The sequence below is a fragment of the Limulus polyphemus genome, unplaced genomic scaffold (genome assembly GCF_000517525.1).
Source record: "Limulus polyphemus unplaced genomic scaffold, Limulus_polyphemus-2.1.2 Scaffold797, whole genome shotgun sequence".
In the NCBI taxonomy this organism is placed as follows: domain Eukaryota; kingdom Metazoa; phylum Arthropoda; class Merostomata; order Xiphosura; family Limulidae; genus Limulus; species Limulus polyphemus.
In genome coordinates, this window is record NW_013666407.1 from 20046 (window position 1) to 46342 (window position 26297).

The 26297-nt window shown below is 34.4% G+C and overlaps 1 protein-coding gene across 1 annotated transcript; it reads right to left on the bottom strand.

Annotated features, from left to right (window-relative positions):
* Positions 1-17935: 17935 nt before the first annotated feature.
* LOC106460570 lies at positions 17936-18781 on the bottom strand. Its single transcript, XM_013920288.1, has one exon. The coding sequence runs from the start codon at positions 18779-18781 to the stop codon at positions 17936-17938; it is 846 nt and encodes a 281-aa protein (XP_013775742.1).
* Between the last annotated feature and the right edge of the window lie 7516 nt (positions 18782-26297).

The window sequence follows — 26297 nt, forward strand, 5'->3', positions numbered from 1 at the left end:
GTAGTTGGTTGCTGTGGCTTAATCGCTTTTCACAATATTACTGCATTATTTATCTCAGATTGGCTGACCGGATACCCACTATCAAACCTACTAGATTCCCTTAGCTAATAAGTGAAGGACAAGCAACTGGTATTTCTTTTCTTCACCAAACATCAATCTTCAGAAACCATAAATAAGTCAGATTCTGTTTTTTCACGAAGGACATTCCCTATCATATGCTGTAAAAATCTGTAAATTTGTGTAGTTTCAGAAGAAAACTAGAGTTCTGTAGTGTAACACTGACATAATTTCTGGAGTTTTGAAGAAAATAATGATTGTAATTCTCGATAAATGTAAGAGGTGTAAAATTGTCTTTTTTCTTTAGCCATCTGTGGTCGTATAGGTTAGAACACAATGAGTAGATCTGTATTTATGTGTGTGTGTGTGTTTCATTCTGAAAACAGTATGTTAGATGATATAGTAACAGGTTCAAAAATATTGTTTCACAGCAATAATACAATGTTTCACAACAATAATACAATGTTTCACAGCAATAATACAATGTTTCACAACAATAACACAATGTTTCACAGCAATAATACAATGTTTCACAACAATAACACAATGTTTCACAGCAATAATGCAATGTTTCACAACAATAATACAATGTTTCACAGCAATAATACAATGTTTCAGAACAATAACACAATGTTTCACAGCAATAATACATATGTAAAAGTTTTATTTACAAAATACACTATAACTTGTATCCGTATGTTTGAAATATTATTCTTATAGACTTCAAAATTTACGGACCTAGGCCAGGTTGTTAAGGCGCTCGACTCGCAATCTGAGAGTCGCGGTTTCGAATCCCCGTTCCGCCAAACATGCTCGCCCTTTAGCCGTGGGGGCGTTATAATGTGACGGTCACTCCAACTATTCGTTTGTAAAAGAGTAGCCCAAGAGTTGGCGGTGGGTGGTAATGACTAGCTGCCTTCCCTCTAGTTTTACAATGCTAAATTAGGAACGTCTAGCGCAGATAGCCCTCGTGTAGCTTTGCGCGAAAACAATCCAATCCAATTGGTACGCCATCTTAGCGTGACCTAATTGGTATGGAGTAATCTTAAGTACACTATGTGGAACATTTATATGGCTAATTATGTTGATTGTATGGTCTTAGCAATTTTTTGTTTTGTTTTTCCAGCGCTTTAGGGCTGTCTGGATTCAATAATGGGATAAAACAATATATTATAAGATGTTTATCACTTCTAACTCTTTAAATCGATTAAATCAATTACGACTACAGTACAGAGAAATGTCTAATATAAGAGCAGTAAAGAAAACGATAAATTAAATTAACACAAGTAGCTAGCATCGGCGTTGAATATTTTGATGCTAATCTTAATCAAGGATATGTCAATAAAAATTATTACACTTCTTACAGTTATTTATTAAAATATTAAGCAACAAAATAACATACAAAAATTACTTAAACGAATATCTAATGTTTTATCATGTCAAACGTTTTGTAAACATTGAAATTACACTAATTCCAGCCAGTTAGATTGAAATATTGTATTATTTTTTCTGAATGAATATTGAAACAAAAGTGCTCATACTCGATACCTTTTGAATTTCTCTGCGTATTTCTTTACATAACATACAATTTTTAATTTCTCTGCGTGTTGCTTTCCATAACATACAATTTTTAATTTCTCTGCACATTGGTTTCCATAACATACAATTTTTAATTTCTCTGCACATTGCTTTCCATAACATACAATTTTTAATTTCTCTGCACATTGCTTTCCATAACATACAGTTTTTAATTTCTCTGCACATTGCTTTCCATAACATACAATTTTTAATTCTTCTCTACATTGCTCTCCATAACATACAATTTTTAATTTCTCTGCATATTGCTTTCCATAGAAAGCAATACGTATTTCTTGTTTGTTTGTTTGTAATTAAGCACAAAGCTACACAATGGGCTATCTGTGCTCTGTCTACCACGGGTATCAAAACCCGGTTTCTAGCGTTATAAGTCAGCAGACATACCGCTGTGCCACTGGGAGGGGGGAGCGCGTATTTCTTTCCATAACAATTTCAACAGATAGTAGCCACACTTTCTGAAGTTTCTAGACTTTCGCAAAATTTATAAGATCTTAAGAAGAAAACTCAATACTTTCCTTGTTGGAATTACCTTTTGGGTGGAGTCATGCCATTTGCACTTTGTCAAGAAAAAGTATAAAGAGATAGTCTAACTTTTAAAATTTATTTACTTACGATATTTTTCAGTATAATCTATTGGAGGAATTACCATATCCCAGATTTGTTTAAGATAACATTGCTTTCCACTGTTTTGTTGGATCTGAATCCGTTATTGAATCTACAGGTGTGAAATTAAACTGAATTGAGAGCAGAATTTTATTTGAATTACGATTAATATTTACTATATTTGACACCAGCATATAAATGGGGCATGCTTGAGTTCTCTAAAGAGAAGGGCACGAAAACTACTACTGAGCACATACAGTGAGACGCAATAAAACAATCACACAATATAACATCTGCATGAGTGGGTTTTTGAAATATAACTTTAATAGTTCATTTTACATAACATTAAAGTCGAGTTTATGTCTTCCTTTACTGAAATGCCTTTTCCTAAACATCGTAACTAAAGCTTGATAAAAAAGAGTCTTCAGCTTTCTTTGCAATTATATGTCAACCCTCATCAATATACTCTCTCCAATCTGATTTTATCTGAAACTCTGTTTGTGGTATAAAAGGGCGATCTGATGTAGATAAATAAATGTTACTTAGAATTACTCTGTACGCAGATTAAATATGCAGACACTTTACTTAGCAGGAACATTTTTGTTTTAATGTACTTCAGAAAGAGTTATTACTCTGTTATTGGCTTAGTTCTTTGTTACATAAACAATATTTGATGATGTGTAATAATGGATTATGTTGTCTTATATCCAGGAATAGAAGCTAGAAACCTGTCTCCCTCATTCAGTCTGTTTTTTTCTAATAAATATTGTATGTTGTGTATTATTGAAAATGAGCCAAGCTTATGTTAATTTAATCTCTAATCCTTAATGAACCAATCAGAATAAGTGTATCATTAAAAATCACAAGGATGATATTGGTTAATATTAAATTCACAAACAACGATTTATGAGCATAATGAAATGAGTTCTTATAGGGGAAACATACTACATAGTTCGACAGAATAGTGGTTTGTCTTCTTCAGGTATTGGTTAAAATTGAAGACTTCAACTGATTATCTTCTGTTCTTATACGTTGCGCCTGATTGAAAATGAGACGAACACTTTTGTTGAAAGTATATTATGTACGTAAGTAAATTCTACTAAACTGATATTGGTTCAAAACTATAAGTATATATTTCTAATAGTAGATCTTGAACAGAGTTAAACTTGGTAATTATAAAGTATGATAAAATCATTGTTGCCAAGGCTCACTAGTGACACGACCTAAAAGCTATGGGAAGTTAGTGTTCGAACATTGTTGATTGATAAGATTCCAACTTTGTAAGTTATGATAAACTAGTAACCGAACATTACTGGTTGATTGTGCCCCAACTCTTAAGTTAATCTCTGAACATTGGTGGTTGATACTATCCTAACTCTGCAGAGTTAGGGTATTAGCAACCCCCAGTGTTCAGACACTAACTTGGCATCACTTAGAGGTTAAATGAAGTGAAGCACTTCGATATAAATGAAGATTAATTACGTCATCCAGGAACTTAGTATGAAAATGAAGATATTATGCAGTATATCTTAAACTTTCTAATTATTCATACGTTTTAATGGGATTTAATTGATATACATATAGATAATTTACAACCCCGGTACGGATGACTCATCTTATACAAATTACCAAAGAAATACCAAGAGAACTATCTTGATTGCCCCTCAATGGCTCAGCGGTACGTCTGCAGGTTTCTGACGTTAAAAGTTTGTTTGTTTGTAATTAAGCACAAAGCTATACAATGAGATATCTGTGCTCTGTCCACTACCGGTATGGAAACCCGGTTTCGAGCGTTGTAAGTTCCAAGACATTCCACTGTGCCACTGGGGGCTGACGCTTAAAACCGAGTTTCGATATCCGTAGAGAGCAGACCACAGATGGCCCAAAGTGAAGCTTTGTGCTAACGAACAACCAACCAAGTATATTAATTTTATCAAGCAAATATTTAAAGAATAGTTTACTCTTTTTTATAATGAAACTAAATATAATACGGTAAAATGTTCAGACACTAACTTCCCATCACTTACAGAATTAGGATATTATCAACCACCAATTTTCAGACATTAACTTCCCATCACTTACAGAATTAGGATATTATCAACAAGCAATGTTCGGACACTAAGTTCCCATCACTTACATAGTTAGGATATTATCAACAAGCAATGTTTGGACACTAACTTCCCATCACTTACAGAGTTAGGATATTATCATCAACCAATGTTCAGACACTAACTTCCCATCACTTACAAAATTAGGATATTATCAACCACCAAATTTCAGACACTAACTTCCCATCACTTACAGAATTAGGATATTATCAACCACCAATTTTCAGATTAACTTCCCATCACTTACAGAGTTAGGATATTATCAAGAAGCAATGTTCGGGCACTAACTTCCCATCACTTACAAAGTTAGGATATTATCAACAAGCAATGTTCGGACACTAACTTCCTATCACTTACAGAGTTGGGATATTATCAACAAGCAATGTTCGGACACTAACTTCCCATCACTTACAAAGTTGGAGTATTATCAACCACCAATATTCAGTCATTACCTTCCTATCACTAAACATTCAATCAACAGGGCCCGGCATGACCAGCTGGTTAGGGCCCCGGCATGGCCAGATGGTTATGGCGCTCGACTCGCAATCTGAGGGTCGCGGGTTCGAATCCCCGTCACACCAAACATGCTCGCCCTTTCAGCCGTGGGGGCGTTATAATGTGACAGTAAATCCCACTATTCGTTGGTAAAAGAGTAGCCTAAGAGTTGGTGGTGGGTGGTGATGACTAGCTGCCTTTCCTCTAGTCTTACACTGCTAAATTAGGGACGGCTAGCGCAGATAGCCCTCGTGTAGCTTTGCACGAAATCTGTAACAAACAAACAAACAATCAATCAACAGTTTGACAGTTTCTGTGCAGTATGTATCTGTTGGGTGTATTAATGAAAGGCCTATTTAACAATGGTAAATATCTTTAATAGTAAAATGCTGAAATTTGGAAAATGGAGTATATTGATTTTTGCTCACCTTTCAAAATCGAAATTTAAAAATAGAGCAGTTATCGATCTCCGTGTTCACTGTGTTTATCGTTAATTAATCACAAAGTATAATTTATCACACCATCGTGTATGAAAAATGGTTTCAGTTTTTCAATCATAAAACTAAAGTTTAATTTGACGGTCAATCCCGCTATTTGTTGTTAAAAAAGTAGCCCAAGAGTTGGCGGTAGCTGTCTTTCCTCTTGTCTTTCATTACTAATTATTAGAGACCGCTAGCGCAGATAGTCTTCGTGTTGCTATGCGCAAGGTTCAAAACAAACCAAAATTAATGTTTGCATGTGAGTCTATATCCCAAGATAAAATTTTCATTTCGATAGTTAACTTCTGGCTGGCTTTTATTAGTATATATTATTAAAAAGCTTTCATATAACATAGCTATTAAACAATTTACATAGTTTTACGTTTTGCTTCTGAATATATATTCTTTTAGAAGTTAATCTACTTGTACTATGTAAGTATATGCACGATTCGTTTACATGTTAGAAACCACCTCCTAGAGCTCGAAATATATTATTTGGGGGTATAAGAATTGGCCTACAAACAACAGAGCCATCTAGCAATGAAGTCTGTACTTTAGTCAAAACTGTCTTGTCCTGCTTAGAATAATTAAAAGGCCGAAAATGTTAAATATTTTATTTTTATGGTTTTATTGTGCGATTACAAAACAAGCTTCAAAGCCAATATTATTTTGATCCGTGCGGAAGCAAATATGATGTATTAATAGATTCACTGTGTTAAAATAAATATTCTAACATATACACGATGAAAAATATATTCAGTTTTAAGAAGACAGACTTGCGTGACCTTGTAGAAGACATTTAAGCTCCTTTTCCTGGTTGACTTAGCAAGCTAACCTCCAAATAAAGCAGTATCATAAAAAAATAGCCAGAATTTTTATCAACTTCTCACTACTTTATAATTAGACTAAATTCAACATAATCACATAATGCGAAAAAAAAAAGGAATTTATGCTCAGTCAGTCCCTGTGCTCTTAAAATATCATTTCTGCTCCTTCCCTGGATTATATAACATGAAATCACGTTACTTGACTAAAATCGAGTCTCACCTGGTGGTCTCTTTGATATTATAATATTAAAAAAGTAACAAATAAAGTGCTTTTTTTATAGCTGCTCTGTATTTTAATTAACATCTATGGCTTTCTCTTACCGTATTTGCCATAAAAGAAAGTTCAACTCATCAATCATGGCACTTTATAACTAGCTATGTTATTAATTGTCCCGGAAAAAAACGTAGTTAGAAAAGGAGGTAAGTATTATCTGATTTTTTATACTCTAATTGTGAAATGCTACAAATTTACAAAGTAAATGATTCAACTCTATAATATTAACATCCTTCGTTCTGTTCTAATACTAAACGCGCATTATATGAAATATACGTACAGCAGATGCAATGTATGCTTTTGGAATTGACAAGTACTGGAAAACAGTTGTCCTGTTATATATTAATAGTCATGGTGGTTTGATAAAATATGGGGAAAATGCTGCCGCCTGGGAATTATAACCTTATTTCATAACTCTGGCTATACACGTGTAGTGTGACATCAGTATTCATTTCTAAGGTCTTTCGTTGATATCATAGTTCATAATATGTTAGTAAAAAGTCAAAACAACAGAAAGAAACTTGTCGGTAATTACTTAAAACTTAACAAAAGAAGTAGTTATAAACGAGGATCTATCACCTCTCATTCATGTTAACATCTGAGCCTTTCTGCTATACTCCTGTTGTCAAAAACAATAGCTCCAAACTTTGATACCTTCCTGAATAAGGGGTGATGAAGATGACGGGTAGATAATACTTGAGCTGTGTCTGTATAATTTAAGATACTAGTTTTGATAGATATCATCTGTCATGAACGATATTTTCCTGTCAACCTGGTTTAAGGCGAATAGCACTGGAAGAAACTCACCTAGGTTAAAGTGCGTATATGTTATTCAAACGAAAAGATCTTTACAAAGACAATGATCCTCAGAACTCAAGATCAATTCATCTTAAGTTGAAAGGTATATCTTAGTGCTTTGGAAACGTGAAGTTTTTCCTTTTATATTTGCTTCAAAAACGTAATTATAAAAACTTTAAAAAAGTAACCAAAAACACTTTTACTGGGTGTAACTGCTTCATATTATTTTGCATATAAAAATAGCTTAAAAGCATTATGATGCAAACTTTCACGCGTTTTATCTTTACCTTTCGTATTGATGTTTCAATGAAATATCAGCTTATTCTGTTCATTAAGTCAGTTACACAAAGCCAACTTATCTGATACTGCGTTATAAAAGATGAGTAAATCTCGCGACATTTATAAAAGATAAAACAATACATTGTTTTACAGCTTTAACTGTATTTGTTCAAGGAATTCCGTTTTTAACGACTTTAGTTATCCCGATTTTAACGTGAGCTTTCAGCTCTACTCACCGAAAGAAAATTGATAGGCAAAATAAAATGAATCATATAGAGGAAAAACAAAAAAGGTCATTTAATTTCCTAAAGTCTTTTTGTAACTGGTACATCTTTTTTCTGTTAATTTCCTAGTCTTTTTGTGATTGGTACATCTTTTTTCTGTTAATTTCCTAAAGTCTTTTTGTGGCTGGTACATCTTCTTTCTGGTTAATTTCCTAGTCTTTTTATGACTGGTACTCTTCTTTGTGATTAATTTCCTAAATTATTTTTGTGACTGGTATATCTTCTTTCTGATTTTGTTGTATAATATGTCTTCATGGTTGTTAAATCTGCCTGTTGTTTGGATATTATAAACAGTCCGTATTTTTATTTATCTAAGGTATAACTGAGTGATTTTTATTCAAGACTTTTCCTTTTGCTTTCAAAATGTAATAAGATAAAAAAAAACGTGCATAAATATTGTTTTATTTTTAAGTGAGGGGAGTTGGGGGTTAAATATGAGAGTTTCACTTTTCCTTAATGATTATTCTGTGTAATTTAGATGTCAATTTGACTTTATGAAATAAACAAAGTTTTTGGATTAACTAGCTTTTCCACTGTTTTATTATAGTTTCGGAGTGACGATTATTTCACGTACCCCTGAAACTTTGCAGGGTTTAATAAATGTTGTTTAATTATCCTTAAATTTCTGTAATGTTTAATGAAAGATTTCTTATCATTTTTGAATCTCTGTAGTGTTTTTCTCGAATACTACATAATATATCATTGAAACCACCTACTCTAGAATCTTTGAAATGTTTTGGTAATTTAGACATGCTATGGTATTAAATACATTACGACACAATAAACATCTTGCAAGAATATACTATGATTGCTTTAAAATTGTTTTAATTATTTTATGCTGTGTATGAAGTTGCGTAAGACTGTAATAACATAAAGTCGTATGTATGTGAAAGATTGGGAGTAAGACCAATCCTAGAACATATTAATCTGAGAAAGATTGGGAGTAAGACCAGTCCTAGAACATATTCATTTGAGAAAGATTGGGAGTAAGACCAGTCCTAGAACATTATTAATCTGAGAAAGATTGGGAGTAAGACCAGTCCTAGAACATATTAATCTCAGAAAGATTGGGAGTATGATCAGTCCTAGAAGATATTAATCTGAGAAAGATTAGGAGTAAAACCAGTCCTAGAACGTATTAATCTGAGAAAGATTGGGAGTAAGACCAGTCTTAGAACATATTCATTTGAGGAAGATTGGGTGTAAAACCAGTCCTAGAACGTATTAATCTGAGAAAGATTGGGAGTAAGACCAGTCCTAGAACATATTCATTTGAGAAAGATTGGGAGTAAGACCAGTCCTAGAACTTATTAATCTGAGAAAGATTGGGAGTAAGACCAGTCCTAGAACATATTAATCTCAGAAAAATTGGGAGTAAGACCAGTCTTAGAACATATTAAATAGCAACAAATAAAATGGTTTGGCCACCTCACTAGGATGCCTCACAACGGTTGACAATACAACAACACAACGGCTAGAAGACAAAGAAGAAGTCAACACATCGTATATAACAGTAAACACCACGGAATAGAGTTAGCACAAAGGATCACATAAAAAGTTAATAAACTTAAAATAAGACCCAAAACTCGAGCGCTTTCGAATAGTTGACTATTCTTCTTCACCTTTGTTTACCACGGATATAGTGACATTTCCTGATTGGCTGAAGGACATCCCAATAAGTGATTTCCTTACCGGCCTACGTTGATCTGACTCATTTTATAAGCTGTACTATTTCCTGTACATCATTTTTCCAGACGGTTCTGCTATGATTAGAGTCTGGCGAAAAGCTTCAGCAGATATTTCTTTTGCAACATCTCAACCAACAATTGGTCCAGTTATCAACGCTATTATCAAGTTTTGAAGAACTTGACTTTCAAGATCTACGTATCACTTGTGCCGATGTTTCCGTTTATCAACGTTATATTTTAAGATCTGTGCAAGAACTCAGCTAACAGATGGTTCCGTATTTGTTTTGTGGGAATAATGTATCCAAATTACTCTAAAGTTTAGTGAGCTCAGAAATATATTCAAAATATCTTAGATTCTAGTTTTATGGATTTAAATCTGGCTTATCCTAAGTTTTAGTACAGGTAGGGTTAAAGTCAATAGAATCATCTGAATTTACTTTAGACTTTAAAGTATTTAGAGGCATGTCTCGATTATTCAACTTTCTAGGTTGGGTAACTGAACATTTCGATAATTCTAGAGTTTAAAGTAAATAGGTTTAAAATGTGGAGTATTATCGTTTTATAACTCACAACGAATTTCTGAATCAACCAGCCCACATGGAGTTAAACAATCTGTATTTCTTCAATTCTCTTGAAATTTTACGGAATGTGCACTGTCGTAAGAGGAATCCAACTGTGAGACAGCGAATTCTACTTTTCTTTACCGTTCATTTATTATTTCTAGTTCAATTAGTTCAACTATGAATTTTTAGTTATATTAAGCACTGATTCACCTATTAACTAGAGCACGTTGATTTTTAGTTATAAAGCTGACACAAGCTCTCCCTAGCGGTAACGTACAGATATAAATGTTGTGATAGATTATGTAGATTTATGGTACTAGTTAGTCACATGAGATGTAACATCATGGTTAACCACTCAATAAAATCTTTCCTTGATCTCGAACGAGTTAGTTCACGAGATATAGTAAGAATTATTGCCCCATAGTGTTACTGATATTGAGAAGTGTTATGTATAATTTTGGAACATTGTGTTTTTTTTCTCAATTATTATTATGTTTCGTCTTCTGGCCTTTTTATTGAAATTAATAACATTGAGACTGGGTATGCTATCATAATCATTTTGACACCCTTTTGTTATGACAGCGATAAACTTTGCTTTCCCTTTCTTATATATATATAAGTGCATAGAGTGCATGAATATTACCAACCTGTTGCATGGGTCAGAGTCATCCTGGAATGTGCACTGGTCAGCTCCACCGAAGTGATCCCGAATTGTTGGCTTTAACCGTGACTCGAGGATCTCGATGTACTTGTCAACATTGCCAATGTCTTTTACAAAATGCAGGTGTTCCATCTCCTGACCAGAGATACATCCTCATAGCATCTAACCCTGAGGATGTTTCACAGTTCCATTCAAACACGCTGGATGAAACTTCTCCTCATCAATGTCGTACAAAGTTCTTCCCATCAGACTCGAACAGTGTAAACTCTCATTCGTCTGAGCAAATCACTTTGCTCCACTATGCTTAATTTCATTCAGTATGCTGTTTGGCCCAGATAAGCCTTCTCATCTTGTTGGTAAGGGTTTTTTTTTTCTTGGCCGTCTTGCTGGGAGACTAACTGAAAACAGGCGAGACTGGATGATGCATACAGTGACAGCGTCATCTGAAGTTTCCTGCCATTCTCTTATGAGACCTATCGACGACAGTCGACTATTCCGCAGGCTCTTGCATTTTAAAACACGATAGTCAGCTGCTGTGGAAGATTTCTACCTACCTCTTACCTTCTGCTGCTTTACAAGGTAATCTATCTATATCTCTGCACCCAGCGGCTCACAGTAAACTGGTTAAATTTAATTCTTCTAGTAATATGGTTTGTCGAAAGTCCGTGTTTCCTCAAAGAAATAATGACTGCTTTTTTTCATGGAGTTAACCCCTGGCCATAGTCGCATCACATGCATGTTGTAGCAGATAGGCTTCTAAACCGATGCGTAGTAAGATCCCATTTTTACAGCTAAAAACGGCAATAACCAGACAGCCTATAAAGCTGCTCATGTAATAATTAGACAGTGCTGTATCAACCATGGCCAAGTGGTTAGGGCACTCGACTCGCAATCTGAGAGTCGCAGGTTCGAATTCCCGTCACACCAAACATGCTCGCCTTTTCAGCCGTTGGGGCGTTATAATGTTACGGTCAATCTCACTATTCGTTAGTAAAAGAGTAGCCCAAGAGTTGGCGGTGGGTGGTGATGAATAGCTGCCTTCCCTTTAGTCTTACACTACTAAATTAGGGACGGCTAGCGCAGATAGCCCTCGTGTAGCTTTGCGCGAAATTCAAAAACAAACAAACAAATCAACCATGAAACCCATTTGCACCTACATGCATAAGGGCCTCAAAACAGACACATGATTCCGAAGAAAAGCGTGAAAAAAGTGGACGATGCAACACATTTTTCCACCACTGTTACTTCATAACACATTCTATCTATTAAATTATGCCCAGCCCCTTCGAAGTTCTAGATATAATGTTAGTAGAATGGTGGATGTATATGAGGTTTTTGGTTTCTAGTTAGAAGTTATGATGAAATTCAATTTTCTTTCGTTTAAACACCTGCCGTTGTTTCAATTATCGAAACTCTAAGATATTGGCTTCAAGAACGTCTATTTGTTTCAAATTTTATAGCTTGTTCCTATATACAACCTTTCGTTCCCTATGACTTTTTGGAAAACGTGGATTTGATAGTTCAGTAGGTGCTACAAAGTTATTAAAGTTAAGTATTGAAGGATGTAAGGTATTAATATTTTGTTCATGTACATAACAGTGGAAATATGCAGGGATAAGTTCAAAGTTATTAAAGTTAAGTATTGAAGGATGTAAGGTATTATTTTGTTCATGTACATAACAGTGGAAATATGCAGGGATAAGTTCAAAGTTATTAAAGTTAAGTATTGAAGGATGTAAGGTATTATTTTGTTCATGTACATAACAGTGGAAATATGCAGGGATAAGTTCAAAGTTATTAAAGTTAAGTATTGAAGGATGTAAGGTATTATTTTGTTCATGTAGATAACAGTGGAAATATGCAGGGATAAGTTCAAAGTTACTAAAGTTAAGTATTGAAGGATGTAAGGTATTATTTTGTTCATGTACATAACAGTGGAAGTATGCAGGGATAAGTTCAAAGTTATTAAAGTTAAGTATTGAAGTATGTAAGGTATTATTTTGTTCATGTAGATAACAGTGGAAGTATGCAGGGATAAGTTCAAAGTTACTAAAGTTAAGTATTGGAGTATGTAAGGTATTATTTTGTTCATGTAGATAACAGTGGAAATATGCAGGGATAAGTTCAAAGTTATTAAAGTTATGTATTGAAGTATGTAAGGTATTATTTTGTTCATGTAGATAACAGCGGAAATATGCAGGGATAAGTTTAGACTTTCTTAATTCCAGGAGATAAGAATATCTTTTTGTCCACAGATTTTGAATTATGGTTTTTGACTGTCAGATCATTTATTAAAATTATTTAATTTTCACGGATAAATAGTACATATTTTCACTTATCTAGGCGATCTGTTGAACTTTGCATTGAAGTGATCGTGATAGTAACTTCAATTAAATGTTCACTGTTACCCTATTACCTTCGCGTAATAACAAGAAAAGGTTTCACCTGATTACGAACAAGTCTGGTTGTATGTTGAATGTCCTCAAAGAACTAATTGATTAACGTCTGATAAACATAAGTCAAAATTCAAAGTCACACTAAAGCTGGCGAAGTAAGACAAATCGTAGTTATGACGCTTGTTATCTTAGACTTAGATAGATTTAGGCAATTTATTAAGAAAAGGGATTGTCATAAGTAGTGTTTGTTACACATCTAGAGAGTTCACTTTGTAAGACGTTAAGTTTGAAAACACATTGCACTGTTTTGTTATTGCCTAATTTAAATGTGTATTATTATTTAATTTTGAAGATTATCCCGTGAATAAGAAAACAAGTTGCGTCTATGTAGAGGACGACGTTTCGAAAGTCTTCCGCCTTTCGTCGTCCTCTACATTTGTAGGTTTCTACAACAGACAGTTGCTGTCTATTTGAAACTTAGATTCATTATGAATACGCTGCCTAAACAACCTATCAAAGTTGCGTCTAGTATATTTTGACAGATTTTGTTTTATTTGTTTTCTGGGCCTTAAACATACTGATTACATACATATCTAGAGATAATACTCATTGGGTTCATTTTAAATTAGAACAAGTATAATAAAGCCCCCCCCCCCAGTGCCACAGCGGTATGTCTGCGGACTTACAACGCTAGAATCCGGGTTTCGATACCCGTGGTGGGCAGAGCACAGATAGCCCATTGTGTAATAACAATTGACCAAGAGTAATTCCTTCTGAGCCTAGATTTCGCTTAGAACAAGCTCTTTATTGGTTATAACCGAAGTAAACATACCCTTCCACAACAAAATACCACCAAAGCACTATTACTTATGATTTTCCTATTGTTTGAGAAATAGCTTGTCACGTTTCACATTATTATTCTTGGAGTGATTATTGAAATATTTCGAACTCGATACGTTTATCTGGTTTTCATTGAAGCATTTCTTTGATGGGTGTGGCGGGAGTGACACAACCAAACAGAAACGAATTTATATTTCCACTCATTTAATCGAAATCTAAACATGTAATCAATATAACTACTGACGAAGGAAGAACATTTTTAATCTAATATCATGCTTGTTGTTATTTGCTTTTCATAATATTATTATTTCGGTTATATATTTATGTTTTACCTTTAACGCTATCCAAATAATCATACGATTTCTACCAAGCTAGAGACTAAAATATGGTTGCGAAAACGTTTGTAAAATAATAGTTACATGTTAAAAGAATAAATTATTATTATTTTCGAATTTACATGAGATTAAATCTAGTTAATTGTTAATTAATAATTCAGAGTAACATACTATGTAGCCTTCATATTTGCATTTCACTGGCAAAAACGTTTAGAAGTATAATATTGGAAGAAAATAAAAATTAATATATGTTTGCCGGCTCAATGAAGAGAAGGACTAAAATCTAAATACTCCTGACATTTTTGGTATTTACTGTTATTTCGTATATGGTAGAACTAAAATCTAAATACTCCTGATATTTTTCGTATTTACTGTTATTTCGTATATGGTAGGACTAAAATCCAAATACTCCTGATATTTTTGGTATTACTGTTATTTCGTATATGGTAGGACTAAAATCTAAATACTCCTGACATTTTTGGTATTTACTGGTATTTCGTATATGGTAGGACTAAAATGTGAATACTCCTGACATTTTTGGTATTTACTGGTATTTCGTATATGGTACTGCTTCTTCAGTGTTAATTTGTGGAAGAGCAATGGATATCGAAGAAATGTATGTGTGTAAGGAGACAAATAGTAAAAACAAGAACTGTAACCAAGTATTTCTTATATGTGAGAATCTGAAAGACACTGGTTCTTTTTAGAAACTTCTCACGTATATATTCTAAAAGTCAAAAGTTTTATCCTAAAGATCAAAGGATCTTACTTTTTTCCATTAAATCTCCTTCGTTTTCTTGTCCATCCACTAATGCCCCAAAAATATCCGACTTGTTTCTACATTTTTCATACTTACATTTTCTCAAGCCGAACCTACAATGGTATGCTCTACACGAACTTTATATCTCTAGGTGCTCCACTACACAATAAATGTTTTGTGGTAATACATATATGTAGAAAGTCCTTGGTCTACCATATAAATGACTGATGAAGACATATATCCCTCAGAGAAAGAAAAATTTTCAATAAATCTTAAGTGGATTAGGCTATTGTAATTTTTTTACCTTGCAGATCTGTGTGTCAGACGCACATGTCGTGGATAAAAAAACAAATGCAACGAGAGGCTGTTTGTTGAGTTCCGACTGTCTATATATCGATCTTTGATAATGCTTTGGAAATCAGTCTAGTCTCACTAGTTGGTTATGTCACTCTTTCGCCAAATGTCAAATATAACGAAAGCAATCAAGTGTGTATTCTATGTCATTTACTCCGAACCATATAATTACGTCTGACATACCTTGTTTTGTAGGATTACATTGTTTCAGGTTTATTTTATATATCAGTAAACTTTGAATGAATGTATTTGTTCAAAACGTCAGTTCTCTTGTGAAAAAACCGAACCGTTCTTATTATTCTTTCTCTCTCTTTTCTTTTGTAATGAAACATATGCTTATGGATAATTTTCAGTATATGTATCCACCATACCTACACACATCATTATTTCTATAATTTTGAAAGAAACTCTTAAAGTAATAGATGACTTGGTTACAGTGTATTTTTGATAACACATCATGAGAAAAGTATCAAAGTCAAGAAAGCAAAATGTTGCATAAAATAGAATAATTACAGTAAACTGCAACTACTAACAGCTCAACTAAAGTGTACAATAAGTTTAATACAGCTCAACTAAAGTGTACAATAAGTTTAATAAGCTCAACTAAAGTGTACAATAAGTTTAATACAGCTCAACTAAAGTGTACAATAAGTTTAATACAGCTCAACTAATGTGTACAATAAGTTTAATAAGCTCGACTAAAGTGTACAATATGCTGTTTAATACTTATGGCTCATCCACACTGAACGAAGTCGACGTAAGCGAACAATTTAAAAGTACTGCTGTCAAATGGAAGTATCCACCCCAGAATGAGCAAAGTCATTTTGAAAATTTTTCGCTTTACTAAATTAGAACCGGTCTCTATTTTTTATTTTTATTTTATCGACGTGCGAATCGAAGGAAATTGGCCAATCAAAATAACCGGAACTATAGTAATGATAGTGATTATGTAGCGCTTAACAAAACCGTAATAATAATAACAAGGTTGCACTTTAAAATACTTTAGAAAACTAATAAACAATAAAGAACGAAAGAAGGAATTTCCACAGAAACACAACCGAGATTGCAATAAATTGTATGTAAATAACAATCAAATTATTTTAATTTCAGTTTGTTGAAAACATCAGTTCAACTATAGGCTACTACTATGTCGGTGATCAGAGCTCATCTTATCAAAACACGGCCTGTTTTGTAATGGGACGGCCCATCTCTACTACGTCCGATAACAATGCATGAACAGATCATGTATTTATTTCTAATCTTTTGGAATGTTTCCAGTTCGCGTCGAGTGTTGACTGACATTTGGTAAGAGCCTCTATGCTGTCCTGACATATAGGGTTTGTTAGATTTAACATCTAGGTATTGTCTTTGTTTTCAAATTGTTAGATGATTCAGTAGCTTACGATATATAAGTTTAATACAGCTCAACTAAAGTGTACAATAAATTGTCTTTGTTTTCAAATTGTTAGATGATTCAGTAGCTTACGATATATAAGTTTAATACAGCTCAACTAAAGTGTACAATAAATTGTCTTTGTTTTCAAATTGTTAGATGATTCAGTAGCTTACGATATATAAGTTTAATACAGCTCAACTAAAGTGTACAATAAATTGTCTTTGTTTTCAAATTGTTAGATGATTCAGTAGCTTACGATATATTTTCACCATTACGTGTTATGAAAGACATATTTAGTCAGAATTGTGCTGTTTTCACCATTACGTGTTATGAAGGGCACGTTTAGTCAGAATTGTGCTGTTTTCACCATTACGTGTTATGAAAGGCATGTTTAGTCAGAATTGTGCTGTTTTCACCATTACGTGTTATGAAAGGCATGTTTAGTCAGAATTGTGCTGTTTTCACCATTACGTGTTATGAAAGGCATGTTTATTCAGAATTGTGCTGTTTTCACCATTACGTGTTATGAAGGGCATGTTTATTCAGAATTGTGCTGTTTTCACCGTTACGTGTTATGAAAGGCATGTTTAGTCAGAATTGTGCTGTTTTCACCATTACGTGTTATGAGAGGCATGTTTATTCAGAATTAGCTGTGTACCGTCCTTCGTACGGGTTGTGTGTATAAATAATACATTAATTTAACAATTAACAAACAAATTACTTGTACATTATTTACATTACATTTTACATTTTTTATTGTACATTATTATAACAATTAAATATAAGTTAACAAAAGATACTGTTGACCATGTGTTAACTGCGTCACTTAGAAAAAACGGAAAATGTCAAATTGTGATGAGTTGTACTTGTGTGTTTGTAGTGTATCACACATCTGTGAAAAAATTAGTTTATGTACGTCTTTCCAGTTCCTCCAGGAGCGTCAAGGAAAAAGATCGTGTGATCTGTTGGACTGTGGATGCTAGAAAGAACATGGTCATAGACTTGACGCTGTTCGTCTGTGAGCATCGGGTAGTTCTGCTCAACAAAGTTTAGAAATTCAGGATGGTTGTAGCTGGTCTCCCTGATGTAATCAATATTCAACTGATGAACAGCTCTGGCCGGCACAGGTAGGTTGTAATTGTCTAACCGCAGACCACCAATACGGGTAATGATCTCCTGCATGTTTTCAGGCACAAATCATACAGGTTAGGAGCATTGTCGTACGTTATGTTAACGTCCACCTGTTGAGCTGCTGTCAAAATGCCCTCAAACAGGGAGTCTCTGAACCTCATCCAGAGATCGAGGGGGTTACTCAAGTTGCAGAACACCACCAGTACACTGAAGAGATCTCTCAACTTGCGAGGGCTCTCGGAAACGGCAGCCCCCCTGAGTGTTTCCTCCCAACAGGCTTCATCCTCCAAGAGTCCAATGGCCCGGCAAGCAGACTGGAAAGTAGGGTGCAGTTCACCACGGACCGTCTTTAGGTCGTTGAAAGAGATAGGGCCTCGAACAGAGTGTAGAAGCAGGCGAAGGTGGTAACGCTCACTGCAGCTAGGATGGACGGTGTATACTCTTCCGATGCATGAGTCTTGCTTTACATTGGGGTGACCTGCCACTGGTTGTCCTCTCAGTCTCCTGGCCCAACCTCTTTGTCTTGAGTACGTAAAATAGGAAGGTACTTCATTGTAAAGAAATGTCCTGGCAAAAGCATCTGACTGGCAGAGATCAAAGAATACCAAAAGAGTTGTGCTACGCTCCATTTGTTCCCTGACATTGTCTGGCTGAAAGTAGACTCGCTGTTCGTCTGGGAGGTGGACTTCCAGGTGCGAGACAGCAGGGAACCTCTCATGTATAGGGAAAGACAGTATTCGCCACACTGCCTCAGATGTGCAGATGTAACGTCCACTCTGGTACCTCTGGATTTCATCTGTTTCGTCACTAACAGCAAACATGACATGGTCAGTCCCCTTATTGACACATTTACACATGTACTGCTACAGTACTCTACATTGACGTGGGTTTTGAACGTCCGATATAGAACAGGAGAGTAAGGCACTACCTATCGGTTGTCCATAGGAACGTATTCACTGCCAACTTTGATGAGCACATGATGGCCACCGTCCCCTGGGGCACGCCTTCTGTGAGTGGGGTATCCATTATCTCCTGTCCTTGTTTCCCTAACAAATGGCCTAGGATACCTTTTACTGCAGTGACCATCCTTGACCATCCTTTACTGCAGTTGACGTCGCCTCACACTGAAAGCGCCACATGGGCCATGCAACATGTGAGTCTGGACGGTGTTGGAAAGCTCAGGATCAGCTTGAGAGTCTGGCAACTCGGCACAGATGACTTGATCCACTCTGTTTGGAAGAATGGGCATGAGGAAGGCCACGCTTCTGCCATTCGACCGAGTACATGAAGCAGCGTACTGCACCATAAATCTGGCCTTTGGTGAGAACCGCCATGAGACACTTTAGCTTGAGTTGAAAAACACGTGACGTAACGTCATGGCGGTCCTCAGCAAACTGCCGTTCTCCAATTACAGTTGTGATTTCTAGCCACTTGGGGTTTGTTGTAATTGTGATGAAGAGGTCAGGTCGGCCGAACTTCTGGACATAGCACAAAGCGTCCTAGGTGCGTGAATGCATGTATCTAGGTCCCACAGTAAAGGTGGAAGTTAAAATTATTTCATTACGTATTATGAAAGGCATGTTTAGTCAGAATTGTACTGTTTTTGAAAATAGGCATGATATAAGAGGACTGTAAGAGAAATAGTTTTTGATCTCAAGAATGTTCAATGAAAGTGATATTAAAGCATTTTTATACATCGAGTCTGTATTTAGGGAAAAGACTGGTAAATAATGCTTATATTCGAAGAGGGTTGTCAGGGAGACGTTAGAGGAATGTCGTGTGGACAGCGGTGTGTCAGAAAAATATTATCTGCTCAGAAGACTACTGTAAAAAGTTTATGTGATGGGAGAACTGCTAGAGAAGCATGAACAGAATACTGTGAAGGATCAATGATCGTGTTCAGAATGATTGAGAAATATAATGTGGTCAAATAACTATTAATGTTAGGTTGCATAACTAGAAGACTGTAATTCGAACATTAGTAGTAATCCCCGCACTCTGGACATACGCGCTGATTAGGGAGTAGGAGGGGTATAGCCGATGAAGTCATAGTGCCACGCACCATATAGTAATACGTCCACAAAGTAGAACCAGAGAGCGTCTTAGGAGAAGGGTGTTACCTAGGTTCTATAAGTGGACGAGGTTACCAAGTTTCTATAGGCGGACAGTGTTACTAAGGTTCTCTAGACGGATGGTGTTTCTCGGCTGATGGTCCTAATAGGCATATTGTGTGTGTTTTACATAGATGGACAGGGTTTCTAAAGGCATATAGTGTTACTATTCTTTTGTACCATGAAGTGGTACCAGAAAGCGCATTGATATGATGAGTGTGCAGATAGTTCATGAGTGAATTACTAGAGAATGACATCAACTTTATAGTAATAACCAAAGTCTTAAAATTAATAATTTAATCTAACTTGCATAATTTTATATTTACAATTATTAATATTGAAAAGTTTTCATCCCAATTACAGTTTCACTTTAAAAGTGAAAACATTAAATCTGCTATTTTAATCTTATCAGCTTCATAGTTTTCGCATATATAATTCATACGTTTAACAAAGGTATTACTAACGTTTTATAGATGAATGGTGTTACTAAGTGTAGGCATTTTTGTAGGTGAGCAGTGTTACTTTACTTCCATAGGGTTGCATGGAGATTTCAATTTGTCTCAATATATATTTATAGATTACAATTATATATGTAACTGACTTACGTGTGTTTTACAAAAACGATGGTCTTACTAAGTGGATTGTGTAACTTAAGTTCTACAGGCAGATGGTGTTACTAGCTGGACAGTGTTACTAAGGTTAATACTACTACAGCAGATGGTTTTTCTATAAGCAGATAGTTCAATAGGACGATGAGCTCATCTTAGGGTGTCTTAACACGTGATTATGTCATCAACATAAGAGTAAAACCATCATTTTAATGAAACAATTATTATAACACTGTTACATGTGTTAGTTTGATCACACATACTATCTTAATTTATCCATTATTTCCAACAGTTATTATAACACTGTTACATGTGTTAGTTTTAGCACACAAACTATCTTAATTTATCCATTATTTCAAATATTAGAGTCAATAATTTACTTTGCATATTTTTACAATTATACGTCTTGAAAGGATTTTATCATACATAATGTATCATTTTTATAAATATTGAACGAAACAGTTACTACAGATGATTGCGTTTTTAAGTATCGATTTAGTATGCAGTTAACATGCTGTTTATACTTTTGATGATTGTGTTTTTAAGTATCGATTTAGTATGCAGTTAACATGCTGTTTATAGTTTTTGATGATTGTGTTTTTAAGTATCGATTTAATATGCAGTTAACATGCTGTTTATAGTTTGATGATTGCGTTTTTAAGTATCGATTTAGTATGCAGTTAACATGCTGTTTATACTTTTGATGATTCCGTTTTTAAGTATCGATTTTTAAGTAGTGCTGTTTATAGTTTTTCCTTCACATATTTAATTTGCACGACATACTTTAAGCATTTTCTGATGATTTATATGTAAAACACTTTTTGCTAATTCATTTGTATAATCAATAGATTGTGTAACATCTAAATAATATACAATAATTTGATATTTATCTTTATAAGTTGATTTGTTCTGCTAAAGTTGAAAGGATCTACACAAATAATTCGTGCTTAGCTATTATTATTCTTACCTTTCAGTATATATTTTCACAAAACCCCAAGAGGCAGATCTTATATTAAGGAGCCAATGGTGCCTAATAGGAATGAATGAACGTTATCCACTCTTGAAGTAGTTTTGCAATCATCGATAACAACTGTTCTTTTGACAGTAAGTAGGTGTACAGTGTGGGGCCTCTTGTTGCTGTGTCTATTTTCGTCTACAAAAATTTTAAAATTCAGGGAACTGTGATTGATGGCAGCTTTAAGATGCCATGTGAGGTTTTTATGACTTAAGGGAGAATCGAGTGACGAGAGCTATGACTTCATATTATTTCTGTTACAACATTTTATTTATTAATTTTCGTAAATTTTATATCAATTATTAAGTTATATGGTAGAAATAATACTAATTTAATTATTATAAGCATGATCTTTGACCAGCAGACTCTGGAGATCAATCTAATCACATTCAGTGACACAGCATCATATCTACAGACTTATAACGCTATAAATTGGGTTTCGATAGCCGTGGTGGGAAGAGTACAGATAGCACATTGTGTAGTTTTGTGTTTAACTTCAAACCAAACTAACAAACCCATTTTTTGGTATCAAACAGACTACCTAACTTTGTTTAAATAAATGTTAGAAAAATTTTTTGTATTGAAAGGACAGTTAAGGAAGAAGATTCAATTGACGACATTTCGAAATTCTTCCATCTTCATTTAGAAAAAACAAATGTGGATGATTAGTGGGTATGGAAATATCATGAAAGGAATCTCTTCATAAGGTATGTCTTTATTCACAAAATATTTCTCAAGTTTTCTGTACTGAAATTCAAGTTCTAGATGCATAGAATGTATCCAGCTCTTACAGTGTTACTTTTTTCCTTTCGTAAACATCTAGGAGAACAAGCCTTGGCATATTTTTATACACGAGGTAGATTGAATACAGTTCTAAGTGAAGTTAGTTCTTGGTTAGGTTTGCTCCTGGCCTGGTTAAGTAAGGTAATCCTTAAGTTTTGCTTACCCTTCATCTTGCTGGCCATAAAGAGAAGGGAGTCCTTATTCAAACAGACACATTGTTTTGTTGTGATAAAATAAAGTGATTCTGTTTTCTGTCCAATTTCTTTACACACACTCACGTACGAATTCGATGAACCTTTTGTTAGTGTTGACTTGTGATTTTTTGGTGGTTTTAATTGTGCTTTGAAACACTACAAGCTACATTATCAAGATATGTTTGAGGAAGTTTTCACTGAACATGCTCATCCTTTTAGCCATGGGGAAATTGCAATATAACGATCATTTCCACTATTCGGTGGTATAGGGAATCTAAAAAGTTGGCAGTTGGAGGTGTTGCCTAGCTTCCTTTCCTTTAGTTTTGTTTGTTTGTTTTTTGAATTTCGCGCAAAGCTACACGAGGGCTATCTGCGCTAGCCGTCCCTAATTTAGCAGTGTAAGACTAAAAGGAAGACAACTAGTCATCACCACCCACCACCAACTCTTGGGCTAATCTTTACCAACGAATAGTGGGATTGACCGTCACATTATAACGCCCCCACGGCTGAAAGGGCGAGCATGTTTGGTGGGACTGGGATTCGAACCCGCGACCCTCTGATTGCGGGTCGAGAGCCCTAACCACCTGGCCATGCCGGACCTCCTTTAGCCTCTAGAAATACGAAAGTTTTACAAAATTAATACATTGTAGCGGAAGCGTAATATGTCAAATTAAATAAAAAAGACTTATTTAATCAAACTAATAATGTAATATTAATCTTAGCTAATTTTAATCATACGTAATAACTGTTGATAAAACTAGTTGTGGCCAATACAATAAAGCTGCTTATTATTATCCCAAACAAAATTCCAAGGAAGCAAAACGTAGACTTGAAAGTTTTAAAGTGGTTGTGATAATCTGTAAAATTTGTAAGCCCACAATCTTCAGCAAGAATATCGTTGAATTACAAATAAATACATTTTGTGTTTAGTTTTCGTAATGAGAAACTTCGATCATGAAATGTGCGAGTGAGTTTACAAGTGCTGTCCACAAAACCTTATAATGATGAACAAATTTAATTGTATCTGATAGCTGTTAGTAATAAACATTGTAACATAACTTCTTATGAATATTCGTATATGGGAATGGAAGGTTTAAAGTTGATTGAACGATCAATGATAGTGACATTTAAATTTAGATAGCTAGTTTTATATATAGTCGAATAACTTTTTCCTAAAGTATGCCCTGGCAGATAAAATTCTAAGGCTGTTTCCAGAAACTTTGATTATTTCGTTAAGAATATTGTTTATATATCTCCAATTGCAACTGGTGTTCAAAGCTTTACTACATTCTACTCCAGTAAGGTATTGTAATGTATGAAAATTCTAGTCCAAATACATACACATCTGTAACTTGCTAAATGAAGTTGTCTTTCGTTGGAATTCCGTGGATATGCTTGAAGATATGTTAAAAATATAAGAATTCATTTAATGTAAAACTGTGGTGATTTTTGTAAATGGCATTATCATATTATCATATTATTATCATATTATGAGTTTTCTGACGCAGATAAGTAATGTATCCGAATTATTAAATGAACTTGGAATTGTTTTGTTGATGAAAACCTCTCTTTAGTTTTAACAATAGGAAGACTAATGTAAAGATTACTGAAATCTAATTTTTGTATTGTTATAGCTCCAAAGCCTTAATTCTCTTCTTACGTTAAATGGAATTACTGATGACTATACTTGGATTAGTGCTTGTACTGCCTTGGATAACATTGGTTTATTTATCTAAATGCTCTTTAATGTATTTCAGGCTTATTACCTATCACAATTGACAATTTCTTGGTCGTAGTATTTTTTAGCGCAGGCTATAAACTTGTATTTGTACTGTGTTTTATGTAATTTGGTATAATGTATATATTTTATGGTATATTTTATGTAATCTAGGTATAACATAGTTTGATTTACCCGAATGTATACCAGTGTCTGATAATTTACTTGTGGTAGTTTCTATATCAGTTTTAACATATTCATAAACTCCGTTACCTGAAAGTTTTAATATATTCAAATTAAACCCTAGTTATTTACATTAAGTTATTGTATAAAACGTTTTACAAATTAAGAATGTTATTCACTTATTGATTATATTTTTAACTTTCCTTGCTCAGTTTATGGATATGACTAATTTCAAATTCTTTTTTTTACTCCATTTACGTACAACTTTACTGAGTGATATAATAATTACTTTTTACTGCGTTTCCAGCTTCCGTTAAACCTTATTGGTCTAACTAACTGTTTAACGGGCAAAGAAAATCATCAAAATGAAATGAGAATTTATCAGACCTTGATGTACCGATTCAACACAGCTGTTGTATGGTTTGTTTCACTGCAGTAGGGTTGATTGTTTTGTTTGTTTGTTTTGAATTTCGCGCAATGCTACACGAGAGCTATCTGCGCTAGCCTTCCCTAATTTAGCAGTGTAAGACTAGATGGAAGGTTGCTAGTCATCACCACCTACCGCCAACTCTTCGGATACTCTTTTACCAACGAATAGTGGGATTGACCGTCACTTTATAACGCCCCCACGGCTGAAAGGGCGAACATGTTTGTTGGGACGGGGATTCGAACCCGCGACCCGCAGATTGCGAGTCGAGCGCCCTAACCACCTGGGCATGCTGGGCAGTAGGATTGAATGAAATAGTTTAAAACTTCAGAAGAACTTTTTATAGATTATGTTTGTTTGTTTGTTTGTTTTTTTTAATTATGCACAAAGCTACACAAGGACTATCTGTGCTCTGCCCACCACGGGTATCGAAACCCGGTTTCTAGCGTTGTAAGTCCGCAGACATACCGCTGTGCCACTGGGGGGCAATATAGATTATGTAACTTCTGCAAATGAAAAATGAAATACCAGTTTTGACTTTGGGTTAATTTACGAATAGATCGTAAGGATATTCGTACAGAAAAGTGTGTATATAAGTGAATATAAGATGTGTTTAAAACATATTTTATATATATAAATATGTATTTTACATAAAATCTTCTCATTAACAATTTAAGAGAAAATTAGACTTGTTTATAATTAGGTATATTACATTATTATTATTGTAGCCAGTGATAGTAAGAAAAAAAAATACAACTGCATAATATATTTTTAAGTCAAAACTAAGATAAAATGTAATGTCAGCATTTTTTATTGTTTTTAAAAAACGCCACAATGAAATATTTTCGAATTCATAAGCTGCAAATTTATACAAATATCACATATGAAAATAAGATATTTTATTTGCAGAAGTTGCGCAATCTGTACAAAGTTCTTCCGAAGGTTGAAACTATGTCATTTGGGTATAATACAATAAATAAATAAACCATACATCAAGTGTGTCGAATCGATACATTCAAGTCATACAAGTAGCTAAATGTGGGTATTTGTATATACTTTTACAGACCACAGGTGGTGATGTAAGGCAGATTAGCCTACTGTTATTCAGATTTATCACAGAAGATCCTTTTACTTTTCCTGGAGCTTTTCAGTGAAGTAGTCGCCTGGAATGACTGGACATGAGAGAGGTAGTGCAATCAGTAAGATACTGTAAGAGATGTGACTTATGTGTAACTTGACAAATGGGATAATGCCATAACCAAGACGTACTAAAGTTTCAACCCTGTGGACAGCTGAAACCTAAAGGGCTGAATTTCAGGTTAAAACGTGTGGAGC